The 13406-nt window shown below is 52.3% G+C and overlaps 1 protein-coding gene across 1 annotated transcript; it reads right to left on the minus strand.

The window, feature by feature from the left end:
• Positions 1-4042: 4042 nt before the first annotated feature.
• LOC135882613 (protocadherin-10-like) lies at positions 4043-11087 on the minus strand. Its single transcript, XM_065409573.1, has 4 exons — positions 8481-11087; positions 4991-5049; positions 4787-4875; positions 4043-4293 (listed from the first exon to the last, which is right to left on the minus strand). Exons 1-4 carry the CDS (start codon positions 11085-11087, stop codon positions 4043-4045), a joined length of 3006 nt encoding a protein of 1001 aa, XP_065265645.1.
• Between the last annotated feature and the right edge of the window lie 2319 nt (positions 11088-13406).

The raw sequence follows: 13406 nt of genomic DNA on the forward strand, positions 1-13406 counted from the left end.
AGACTTTAGTTTCCTGGAGTTTCTTTGTTTTTCCTTAACATTCTTCATAGGCCATGAAACCACCCCTTTATTACCACAAAATTATATCCCAAATTGTAAAATTGGAATATGAAGCTTTCATTTCTGCTCTGAATCTGGAAAAAACTAATAGTGACCAAAAATCATTAATAATAAAACATCTAAAACACTCTCTCTGAAGATCTCAAAGCCCTTTATAAATATTACTTGAATGAAACCTCACAGCTCACTTATGAAATAAGGCAATATCATTAGCCTCGTTTTACACTGAAGCACAGGGTGATTTTTTTTATTTTACCTAAGATCATGTGGCAGGAATGTGGATAGAAGTCAGGTCTCCCGAATTCGAAGCCTGCTTTCCTTAACTGCAAGATCATTCTTCACCTCGAAAATTACCTCCTGGCCACTGTTTAGTGGCCCCTATGAAGTGATTTGGTGATCTCCGTCCATTTCCGAACAGATACGTATAATCTACATCCCCAAAACCAGCTGTAGAATTGGCACTGGTTAGCCCACAGCTGGCAGACTCGGCAGAGAAGACAATGATTGACCCAATTCATTTCCACTAGGCGTTAGCTCTAAAGCCTAATTATGACAATTTAACGTCAACGTTGCTAAAAAGTCATTGCTGATCAAATCATGGGAGAAAGCGGGAAGATCAGGTGATGAAAATCTGACCCGTCTAACTGTGGGCATCCTCTCATTTGAGGCTCACAAGCAGGTGGAGTGTGGGTTGTGGTTGGAGCTTTGGAGGAGAGTACCTGATTACCCTCGCTGCCCTTCCCTCCCCCCTCAGTCTGACTTCTGTGTTTGGGAAAGTTGCACTGCCTCTGCCCAAGCTCTGCAGCTAACCAGGGAACTCCAGTAGAAAGAAAGAAAGAAAGAAAGAAAGAAAGAAAGAAAGAAAGAAAGAAAGAAAGAAAGAAAGAAAGAAAGAAAGAAAGAAAGAAAGAAAGAAAGCGGTTGGAGAGGGGAGGATTTTTCCATAGCAAATCTGACACATCTGCTTCCAGACACCTACGTCCTTGCGTTTGGCACATATCCAGAGATAGGTGCCTGTCTTCCTACTAGTCCAGATGCCAGGTGTGGGTGGCGAGTCTCTCAGGAAAAGCTTAACTGAATAGTAGAAACAATGCAAAGGGGAAACTAATAGGTCATTATATTTAGCTTGCAGCTCTCACGCAGAAGGATACTGAAGTGCTTTCCATTGAGCGTGGTTAGCATCCCTGGGTCTAGCACAGTTGAACGGGCTGGACCCGTTATTGTAGGATCGGCGCCTGGGCAGGTGAACAAATGCAACTTTCTGCAACCTTTGCGGCGCCTTAACCCTGAGGAGGGCAGGGAGATACCTTGATCCCCTGTGCCACTTAGAACAGCCCCGTGGGGTTGTTCTGCCAGCTGGGGATCTCCAGGATCTGCAGCTGCTCCAGCCACGCCTCCTTTCTCCCCAGGGCCAGAAGAGGGGTCGGGGAGAATGGCTAGTCCACCTACTTGTTCCCCTAACGCTGATGGAATCCTCAGGGAGCTGGTGAAAGAAGCTTGACGGCCCCCAATTTACCACCAAAGTGGTTCAAAGGGGCCAAGACAAGAGTCCAGCGAAGTATGTACAGGGAATACTTCAGCCATCGCCGAAAGGAAACCGTACAGGTGAGGAATGCAATAGTGCACACAGCAGAGATTTTAAAAGGAAAGCAAGGGATATAACCTCTTCCGTGGAAACGACAAGATGAAGCATTTTAATATTGCTAGCATCCAATATGGTAATTGCGGCAAATTACAGAGTTTTAAAAGATCTCCAGCAAGCTTTGGCCAAGCCAAGTCCCCGCTCAGAGACGATGATAATATTCTGCCCAATGAAAGGTGAAAAACAAAACCATCGGAGAAACCGTTGCCAGTGTGGCTGCTGTTTGTTGCCCATCAGAAAAGCCATAGAGCTGTCTGAGCTATTAAAATACAATTGTATTAGTATAAAGCAAACACTGTGAAACAAAGGCTACTTGTTGAAAGGGAATTTCTCATGCACTGCATGTATTGTTCGAAATGAGCTGTCATTCAAAAGCCTAGCAATCTTCCTTCTGTGACTCTGGCACACTTCTCCACACGGTTTCCATGCCCACAGACCAACATATCTCTCCAGGAAAATTGTTCCTCTGTGTTATTTTAAATAGGTTTGTCAGTTCAAATCTGTCAACAAAGAGGAGATTCAGATTCAGAGACCTTTGGGATCTCGGGGGCTAGTTCCAAGCAAGCCAAAACTAGAATTGCCTGATCTGAGCTGTGTCCCCACTCCCACCTGCGTGGCAAATTTGAACGAGCTTGAACTTTCTCAATGGTGATGGACAATCTTCGGTTGAGTTTCTCAAAGGAAATATACTCTTCGGGCTCTAGGCTGAGTACAACTAACAGAGGAGTTTGTAGGAGGTGGGCGGAGCGTGTTTTTTATTTGGGATTCTGCCCGATTGAGTGTTTAATGCCTTAAAAAGCAACATGGGGTGGAGTGAAAACTTCTCTTTGATCTGGGAGGGCAGCTATAGCGGTGATGTGCTTGTGTGCAGGAGATCATCACCCCATCTAAAGATGGGTCCCATCCTATGGCTCACCAGTCAAAAGGGGGAGCTTATTTTTTACACTTCCCATGGGGGGGGGAAAGATTGGGCTTTGGGGAAGGAAATCTCGCTGAGATCCACCCCATAGTCATCATCAAGGGGGCTGTTATTGGTGAATATGACAGCAGAGCCTTCCCCTAAATGTAGAGGATTCCAGGGGCTTGCAGGAGGCCAACGTCATCCACCTAGAAGCCTGAGCCCCTGTACCATATCTGAACCCCATGAGGGGTCCCCGGGTAAATGGCAACTTGGCTTCATTAAGACCCTGGTACCATAACCAGGGTCTCTGCCTTCAGTGCTCCTGGGATTCCTGAGGGAGGCTAAGTAGAAAAGATGATATAGCCCCACTCTGCGACCCCTGGCTGCCCAGTCTCCATCCCCCTTCCACATCACAGACCACAAAGAGGAGGAGATGTGGGTCCCTTGCCTGGGAACGCGAGACTTGCCCATAAACTCTCTCTTTAAGAACGCTTAGATCCTGGAAACTTTTAGTTATAATTTTAATAATAAAAAACAGTCTTCCCCGATGAGATCTGCGTTTCAGATGAGCGGATCAAAAATTACAACACCCGGCAGTTGTTTGGTTATATGTTTTAACTGTCAGTGAGGCCAGAAACAATGGGCTGGTTTTAGCATGCTGTGCCCTGCCTCCATGTCTCCCCTGTAACTGATCTGAGATCCAGGTCTAAGAAATTATTACAGTATTCCATAACTCCTTAATTTATGGAGAGTTCTCCCTGCCCAGGTACTATCTATGTTTGCTTTAACCCGAGTAGCTCTCTCAGCCCTCTTGATTTTAACATGGCATTTTGCAGCGATTCCAGAGCGTTCAACAGTCAGAAACATACACGTGTACTTGATACATTCACACAGCCTCACGAGGAAAGAAGTTACAATAGTTACAAAATGGAGCTTGCTAAAGGCTTCTTGAAAGGCGCGAGACATGGCCGAGGGCTGCTCGGATTTTCGGCCCCCAGAATAAATCTGCATGGGGATGTGTTTAACACAAGGCAAATCCTTCGTGTAATCCTCACACCCACTACTAAACGGTCATGTACCCACTAATACACAGACCAGCTACCGCCCCTGCAGAATGACATGGGAAGAATCTTAATGTCTTTCTTCCAGTCTCCCATTTCATTCCTTCTCTTGGTTCAAGTGCTGCAAATCCATCTCCTCTTCTGTCCAGCTGCAGGCCGGAGACTGGACTTGGTTAATTACAATAATAGGTACCTGGGCTGCAGGCAATGTCTTAGCATCACACTGTTCAGCAGATTAGCAAGGAGGGCACTTCGTATAGAAGGACCCCACTGCTTCTTGCACTGTATAAAAGCTGCAGGCTGGAAAAGGCAACTGACCCCATCTCAGCTTCTCCAGGAACATGGACAGAGCTGACCGGCGCTCTGGTCTGGCAGCCATTATTTTAGGTCATTGTTGATAATCATGCTCTCGCCTATGTCGCAATAGGTGGCCATTTTCTTCCTCTTCCCAAAAGTGGAGAAGCTGTTCTTGTCCTCCGGATCCAGGCAGCGGGGCCCCTCCTTGTTTGCCAGCATGGTTGGGGTCCCTGGTATATAAACGTTGTGCTGGTACGGGATGTGCGGCGGGTACAGGGGGCCGTACCTGGGGGTCCAAATGCTGTTGGAGGCCCCGGATGCTTTCTGGAATTCTGGAGAAAGCAAACGTTAGCTAGCACCGGGAAAAGCTTCTGGGGACCAGAGCGGATCAGTCAGCCAGATACACCCTCCCTCCCAATCCAGCCGCGCCTTAATCGGCCTTTAAAATGCCTGAGGTAGGAAGAAATGAATCCGTTCAATGGGCCTGGCGCTGGACTACCGCTCTACATCACTAGTTCTGGTGCCTATAGCTGTTGTGACTGGTACATAGGAAGATTCCTCTCACTACCATGATGCGTTTCCAACATCCCAGTGCTCCCACCACCGCTCCCCCCGCCCATTCCTGGCGGTGCACTGGCCTCGGGCGAGGCTAGGGTTTGGAGCAGCCCGGGCTCCGATGCGGGATAAAGCACATACAGCGCTGGTGGGGAATGAAAGGCTCAGATGGGGCCTTAGGCTGGCAGCCTGGTTCGGTTTCCCCAGCCAGTTTGGGAGCCGCCCACTTAGACTTTAGGCGTGTGATGTTCTGTACTACCCAACACTAACCAGAGACTGGAGTGACCAGGGTACGCAGCCTGTCATGCTCTTTCTGGACTCCTCTGCGGACTCCTCCTACGTCCTCCAGACTCTGCGAACTAAAGAGAACCATCAAGACAACAAAGACGCCATGAAGACTCCACTCGTATTCGGGTCAGCAATAACCGTCCTTCCCCCTTTACCCCATACCCTCTAAGTATTAGGTTCTGGTACCTTTTCAGGGCTGATCGCTGGGTTTTTGTAGGCAGCCAGTCCGTATTGGGCTGTTTGATCTGTAAAACACAGGAAATATACAACATTAGACACATGGAATTTCCATCTTTCTGGCGCGTGGGTTTGCCATACCCATCACCTCCCCCCAAAGAAGCGTTGAGTGCTTAATGCTCACAGCAAAGGGAATTGAATGAATTAGGTTAGATCCTTTTGGCTCTATGGCTAGGTTGGGTTCGTCTGAGCTAGATGAACTCTGCCTGCTTTTCGGGCAAATTGAGAAACCACTGAAGGCCCAGGTTCCATGTGGTTAGGGGGTGAATTAGCTACACTGCGAAATAGGTGGGAAATGATCGCTAGAGCAAGAGAAGTGAGATGCCTTCTAGGTATATCTCCTAGGGTTATGTGAAACTGATCACTCGACAGAATCTCCAGCTCTGATAAAAAAAATCACCCCCAAGAACCCATACACCTGACGCTACGCGAGGAGTGAAAAGTGCAAGGCAGAGACAGAGGGCAAATAGCAGGGCAATGCTGCCCTATTCTCCTTGTTCCGGGGGAGGTATATTTACCTTTCCCACTGAAAGCTAAAGCTGTCACTCCGCATCCAGTTATTGGTCTGCTTTCGGATCTCATTCAGATTACAATATTTAATTACTGTCCCTGCCAAAGCGCAGGAACAAAGCTGCTGCTTGCTTGTAGGATTTCTGCGTTTAGAACAACTAACAAAGGGAGCTGTCTTATCTTTTATGTTTCACCAGTGAAGCAACAAGCCGTCTGCTTCCAGAAATCCATTGAAAACCCTCTCTGGCCCGCACTCTAACCCACTTCAGTTGCTCTCTGTAAATATGTTGCCGGTCTAAATAATCTGCCTGTTCTTCTAATCCGTCTCCTTCAAAGAATAGGAGGTGATGGAACATCAGATACGAACATGAACGGAGAAGCAAACAGGGCTTTCAAAGAGGCTCATTTGTATTCTGTTTTCTCGGTCAGACTCCAACTTGGGTTTAGCCAGAGTGATTTTTTAATCTCGGTGTCAGACTCGCTGGATTGTGAAATGGAAGCTGTATTCGATTTGGCTTGCATTAAAAATCCCCAATTATTTCACTATTGTTGCACAGTTTTATTTAATATGCCTGCCTCGTTGTCATTTAGGTCAGACGTTGGAAAGCTCCAGTTCCTGTCTTGTCAATGATTTCTCAGGCCATGGCCCGCGCAAACTGGGTGCAGTTGATCCTGATAATTGGCCAGGTGTGAGTTCAAAAGCGAGTCCGAATCAGGGAAGCCATTTCTGAGGATTTAGGGGTAAAAACTTAAATGTCTTAGAGGTGGTTGTAACTGAAAAGGCAGATTAGTGGGCATCCAAATTCCAGGCTTCCCTGCCTTGGGAGGCAGCATGAGGAGTGGGAAATGTATTAGGGATGAGATCCGGTGAGCTCAGGACATATCTCCCTCCGCCCTCGTTCCAGAAAACAGCCAAGAGAAAGAAGCCAGTGGAGTTACAGCGGCGGGAGTGAGATAGGAATCAGGCCAATTACTGTATTCTGAAAGCAATGCGCCTCTGAAGCCAACTAGCCCGTGGTAGTAAACAAAGTAACTGTTCGGACATAACTGAGCCCTCTAGTGTTCTCCTGGCACTTGGTAACACAGGTTTGATAACAACTTGCTTTGCCCCTTTACAGAGCCATCCATCAGCTCTCAAAGCGCCCCTCAGACATCCAAGAATTAAGCCTCACTGCACCTCTGTGAGGTAATACTATCTCCATTTTACAGAGGGGAAACTGAGGCACAGAGACACAGGAAATGTCTGACAGAGCCGAAAGCAGTGTCTTCCAGACTTGTCTCCCCCCACTAGATCACGCCTCCTTTCTTCTCCCTCTTCCCCACTACCCCAGTTTTCACACCTTAATTCCCAACCCCTGTCTGTAAATCTGGATCCATTCTTTCATTACAGATTTTTTTCTCTTGATATTTGTAAACCTTTTTTATTATTAATATTTAGTTTCGATTGAGGTGGTTTAGTCTGGTATCTCCCTACACCAGCCTGAGGCGGAGAGGCGTGGAAATCAGCTGTGTGCGGAATGTCACTAGAGGGAGTTTGTAACTGACTGGAGGGAAATCGCATTAACATATTAGACAACTGTGTCCAATGATCCAAGGGAAAATGTAAAAAGAAAACCTGTCTACAGAATGTCTTGTGCTTATTTTAAAAAAGGATATTTTGTTAAAAGTAAAATGTTTGTAAGTGGATTAGACTTCTCATCCCCATCCATCCCCGGTAATCGCGTTATTGAAAGAGTATTTCATCTAAAAAATTAGACGTTATTCATTTAAATACCTAACAAATGTTGACATAAAAATCTCTTTAAATCTTTTTTTCTCTCCGAGCGCAGAGTCTAGGCTTTTGCACCATCTAGTGATCAGTTCACCGAAATGTCAGGCATTTGTCTTCTGCAAAGTGCTCTTCCCCTTCAATGACAATATTTCAGCATTAATTTTAATAGATGCCAGGAGAAAAGTGGTGTCCTTAGGAAATGGGGGAATGGCGAAGTATCTCAGTTACAAGGACAAGGAGATGCCTCTGAAAGAACCAAACAAGACACCAGGTCTCAACTGTGAGGACTGGAGAGGCAATACTGCAGCATGACACCCTTCGCTCCCTTCGCTCGTTTGGGAAGGATTTTAATCACCACATGAAACCTCCCCCATCCTCCAACAAAGCCACTTAGGGCGATTTATAAATAATAAAAATAAAACCCGAAAAGGATCGTCACTAGTAGGAAAGCACTGGGTGCGGTACTGATGCAGCATTGGGCAACGGCTGCATCTGAATCTGCTTGAGCCGGGTGTATCTGCCTGAATTTCTTATTGAGACAAAGGAGCTGAAAATCCCCAAGGGCCACTAGAGCGCCTGAGTAATTCGTGCCGCCTGTAATATGTGCTATGGGGAAATACAGAATAGAGAGTGAAATTTCAAGCACAGCTTGCTTTGCTGCCCCGTGTCATGTCTGGCTCTCTTGAAGGAAGGCTACGGGGTTGTGCAGCCGCAATCGGAGGCTAAGCGAGAGCCCTCAAAAGGGGACAGTTATCTCCTGAGACAGCCCTAGGCTTTCCTGGGCACGCGCCGTATTTCAGTCTTAATAGGAGCTGGGCTGCTGCTTCTGAGCGCTTTCTGCTACTTTCGCTAATTTAAAATGAGCCTGACGTTCCCCAAATCATTAACTGACATGGATAAGGAGCGTGCTGGAGAATTCCCTGCTGTCTGAGGGGTACTAATTCCGACACATCCACTTGATCAAAGGGTAGGGTAATTATCTTTAAAAAGTTGTGCCCGAATGAAAGGATTTCTCCCAGCTCAGATTTGTTTCCAAGGGGGCGGGGGAGGGAGAGAAGAAGGGGGAAAGCCGGGCTAACCCTTGAAGGGGTATTTCATGGCACTCTCTCCTGGTGTGTCTCATAGAGCCCCACCGGCTGTACTGCAGCGCAGGATTACCTGGCTGGCGGCACTGACGGTGTTATTGGCCGGTCGGGGCTTCCTTCCCGGCCCTGGTAAGTTCTCGGCGGCTTTCTCGTTGTTCCTCGGGGGACTCGGGCTGTAGGGCTTTAGGAACATGAAGTCGCTCTTGGCGGACTCCGGGGTCAGGCAGACTTTGTAGCAGTAGCCCGGAGGGCCGCTGCCCGCCACGTCCAGGCAGTTGGTGGGCACTTTGTTGCCCGAGGAGAGCTGGGGCTTGATGTTGGAATTTTTGAAGACGTCGGCCGAAGCCCTGGCCTTCACGCAGCAGCAGGCGGGGAGGGAGCAGCCGTAGCCATGCAGGGAGTGCCGGTCCTTGTGGCACTTGATGGCCGTGAGGATGATGATGGCCACCAGAAAGGTGAAAGACACGGACCCCAAGGAGACGATGAGGTAGAGGGTGAGCGTGGAGGAGGAGAGCTCAGGGTTCAGGGAGAGCTCGTTGAAATCGGACAGGGTCTCGGGCACGCTCTCCACCACGGACAGCAGCAGGGACACCGAGGCGGAGAGCGGCGGCTGCCCGTTGTCCCGCACCTGGATGACCAAGCGGTGCCTAGTGGCATCTTTGTCCAGGAAGGCTCGGATGGTGCGGAGCTCGCCAGTGTACAGGGCCACGCTGAAGAGGCTGGGGTCAGTGGCCTGCAGGATCTGGTAGGAGAGCCGGGAATTCTGCCCGGAGTCCGCGTCTACGGCAGACACCTTCCCCACCAGGTAGCCAGGGTCGGCCGAGCGGGGCACCACATCTGTGGCAAGCGAGCCGTTGCGGGGCACGGGCGAGACGATGACCGGCACGTTGTCGTTCTGGTCCAGGACGAAGACGTTGACGGTGACATTGCTGCTGAGCGGGGGGAAGCCCGCGTCCTGCGCCTGCACCTGCACCTGGAAGTTGCGGATCTGCTCGTAGTCTAGCGAGCGCAGCGCGTACATGTGCCCGCTATCCGAGTTGATGGAGACGTAGGTGGCCACGGGCATGCCCTGGATGTGCCCCTCGGCAATGGAGTAGGACAGGTAGGCGTTCTGCCGGCAGTCGGGGTCCAGGGCGCTGACCGAGCAGATGGAGGCGCCCGGGGCGTTGTTCTCCAGCACATAGACGCTGTAGGAGGGCTGCAGGAAGCGGGGCGCGTTGTCGTTGATGTCGGACACCTGAACGGTCAGGGTCTTCCTGGTGAGCAGCGCAGGCGAGCCCATGTCCCGCGCCGTGATGCTGACGTTGTACTCAGGCACGACCTCGCGGTCCAGCGCCGCGGTGGTGACCAGCGTGTAGTAGTTGCGGAAGGCAGCCTGGAGCTGGAAGGGCACGTTGCGGGGGATCTCGCAGCTCACCTGCCCGTTGTCTCCGGAGTCCCGGTCCAGCACGCTGATCACGGCGATCACGGTGCCCGGCGGCGCATCCTCCAGCACGGGCGTGGAGACCGAGGTGAGGCTCACCTCAGGCGCATTGTCGTTGACGTCGAGCAGGTGCACCAGCACCCGGCAGTGCACGGCCACCGCCGAGGGGCCGCGGTCCTTGGCCTGGACGTAGAGCTCGTGCAGGCGCGCGCGCTCGTAGTCCAGCGGGCCGGCCAGGCGCACCTGGCCGCTGCGCGGCTCCACGCTGAAGAGCTGGCGCACCCGGGGCGGCGCGTGGCCGCTGAAGGAGTACTCGATCTCGCCGTTCGTGCCCTCGTCCAGGTCCGTGGCGTTGAGCTTGATGACCAGCGTGCCTGGGGGCGCGTCCTCGGGCAGGCTCACCCCGTAGGAGGGCTGGTCGAAGGCCGGCACGTTGTCGTTGGCGTCCAGCACGGTGACAAGGATTCCGGCCGTGCCCGACCGCTCCGGGAGGCCGCCGTCCAGGGCGGTGAGCACCATGCGGTGGCTGCGCTGCTGCTCGCGGTCCAAGGCTCGCTCCAGCACCAGCTCGGCGAACTTGCTGCTGTCGCTGCGGGTCTCCACCTCGAGCGAGAAGAAGCCGTTGGGGCTGAGCTGGTAGGTGCGCAGGGAGTTGGTGCCCACGTCCGGGTCTTGCGCGCTCTCCAGCGGGAAGCGGGCGCCGGGCAGCGCCGACTCGGTCACCTCCAGCACGTACTCCGGCCAGGGGAAGCTGGGCGCGTTGTCGTTGATGTCCAGCACCTCCACCTCCACGCGGTACAGCGCCAGCGGGCTCTCGATCACCAGCTGCAGGTGCAGCAGGCAGGCCCCGCCGGCCTCGCACACCTCCTCGCGGTCGATCTTCTCGTTGACGAAGAGGATCCCGTTCTCCAAGTTCACCTCCAGGTGCTGCTTGGTGCCGGCCCGGGACACTATGCGGAACCGCCGTGTCGACAGTTTGGACACGTCCAGACCCAGGTCCTCGGCGATGTTAGCCACGAAGGCGCCGTGCTCCAGCTCCTCGGGGACAGAATAGCGCAGCTGGCCGGCCGCCGGCTCCAGGCAAGAAGTCACCAGGAGCAACAGTATCTGCCAGCTCCAAGTCCAGCCGCTGCCCCAGACTCCAGTCCCCATGGCGCCGGGGCCCCTGCTCCGGCAGCGCCTCCAGGGATAAGGCTCACCCGAGACCACCCGTGCCACCCAGCGGGAGCTTGCGCTGTCTCCCCGGGCAGAAGGCATCGGAGGCGAAGGGTGCGGTGGCTAGCCCGGGCCTGAGAGCGCCGCCGCTGCTGCTGCTTTGCCGCTCCCCCACTTGTGTTTGTCCAACACTTGGACTTCCAACTACTTTCGGGCTCACAGACGGAGCAGCGGAGGGAGGACCTGCCTCTCATTTCAGCACCGCATTGGTGGACAGAGGAGTCGAAAGCCGGAGCTGTAATTATGCCGGAATGGTTAACCCTTTGCTGACGAGGGCGAGGGGCGGGAGAGAGGCAGCGAGGGAGGAGAGAGCGCGATGTGTTCATGCTAATGCCCGGGAGATTGCAATCATTTCCATACAGGAAAAGGTCAGGTATCTTCCCAGCGTGGCACGGAACTGCCTGACTGAGACGGATTCCGCCCCAGCGACTTTATTGCGAAGAAAAAACCTGTTTGAACGGAAAGAACACAACTCCCATTAAATCTGATCACACCGCCCACTAGGGCCCACCCCCGCGGGGACCCATTGACTGGCCTTCGCCTCTCCGCCCAGAGAGAGGAAGTTTATGTTACTGGTTACTGGGCGATAGCATCTCTAGCCCTGAGCAGATGAATATGGGGCCAGTAATATTTTCCCACAGATGTTTGCTTCATCCTTGCGGTAGATTAAAGAGCCCGAAACACACCGAAAGCCAAATCCTTCGTATGAATATCCTGACATCAGCCTCCATGCATGGATTTAACCTTTAACAGATGGTTAAGCTCCCACAGAATTGATTACATTTTACTGCACACCGTTTTCCTTGTAATGCTGACTTTTTTAATTACCAGAGAAGGGGATTACATCCCAGACAGCCGGCTCAAGGCTGATTCCATCAGCACAGAGACATGGAGAAAGGCCCCCCTCCTGCTTCCCTAACACCCTGCCCTCTTCGAGCCTGCAGGATTTCCAAAGTGTCTCTAATCCAGCAGAGTCCCCTGCTGTGAGAGCAGAGATGGCGGAAAGCGCCCGAAGGGGGCTCCGTGTGGCTGGCTGTTCAACAGATTTTACATTAACCTTTCTTCAGCAGCGCACACACCTGCAGTGCAGGCTGAGGCTTCAGCCAGCGCCTGCCAGTGGGAGGCTGAGACCAACTTTCTGCTTGTTAATTTTGCCCTTAAACCGCCACAGTTGCATTTTTTTGCTGAGGTGTCTCAGCCACTTTTCGCGAAGGGAGGGCAGCCGGGTTGGGGATGGCTGGGGCAGGGGTCCGCGTAACGGGAGGGCTTCTCACACCCGAGCCACATTTCTGATCCTCCTAAATGTTAGCAGCAAGCCCAGCTGTGATGGCGATTCCCAATAGAACTCATCTTATTTGAAACACGTCCTGTTTTTCTCCCTGAGGCACCCAATTAAGATTTCTCCATTGGATTATCCGGCTCTCACTTAAACATTTTCTTCAGAAGCCCCCATAAATGATACCGGCTTTTATTGGCCAGGAAACTACTCGCTTATCCTCTTCCTAGCTGAGAAGGATGGAAACTGCCAGCGACTTCTTCAGGCGTTAATTAGGGGATATTGTGTAGTCGCGAGAAGCCCCCTAGTGGCAGATCCTTCCCGATGACTTGATTAAAGGGGATAATCTGTTAATCGATTTAAGGGATTGGGAGAGGCGCAGATCTCAGAGGAGATTTATTTCTGCGGTGATGTTTTACAAAACGCAGCTCGGTGCGAGCGCTTCCCTCCTTTGTCTGTTGCTCAGGCTTTGTGCTGAATAATCGGGACGGGAGATGTCTGCTGTCACTACGAAATTACCAGATCCCCAGCCCCCACCCTCGCTGCTCCCCTCCCGCAGTGCAACCAAAGTACAAACCAGGCCGCCCCGGGGTGAAGGAGCTGGGCGGGATCGGTGAGGGGACTCTGGGGTCTGGTGGTGCTCGGGGTCCCGGGCAGGAGGGGAGGGGGTATGTGGGATACCAAAGGTGAGGGGGGTCGGTGACCGGGCGGGGGGTGAAGTAATGCGGCACAGAGGGAGGTTTCTGATGGAGCAGTGGGGAGGGCTGGGAGGCTAGCGGTGGCGGCTGGAAGGGTCAGTGGGGACAGAGTGGGGAGCTGTGTATGTGCTCAGTGGTGGTCCAGTGGGAGGCCCGGGAAGTCCCGGGTGGAGCACGGAGGAGCGAGCGGGGAATGGGCAGTCAGTATCTCCTGGTGGCTGTGCGGGCACGGGAAGGGGAAAGACAGTCACTTGTGCCACGGGGGTAAGCTCTTGGTGCCAGGGGCGCTGCAGGAGGCGTGCTGGGACCGGCGGCAGGGCGAGGAGTGTCTGGAGGGGAGGCGCCGGGGCAGCTATCGGGATGAGAAGTTTCACAACTCTGGAGATG

Source organism: Emys orbicularis, chromosome 8 (assembly GCF_028017835.1).
Source record: "Emys orbicularis isolate rEmyOrb1 chromosome 8, rEmyOrb1.hap1, whole genome shotgun sequence".
Taxonomy (NCBI): Eukaryota; Metazoa; Chordata; order Testudines; family Emydidae; genus Emys; species Emys orbicularis.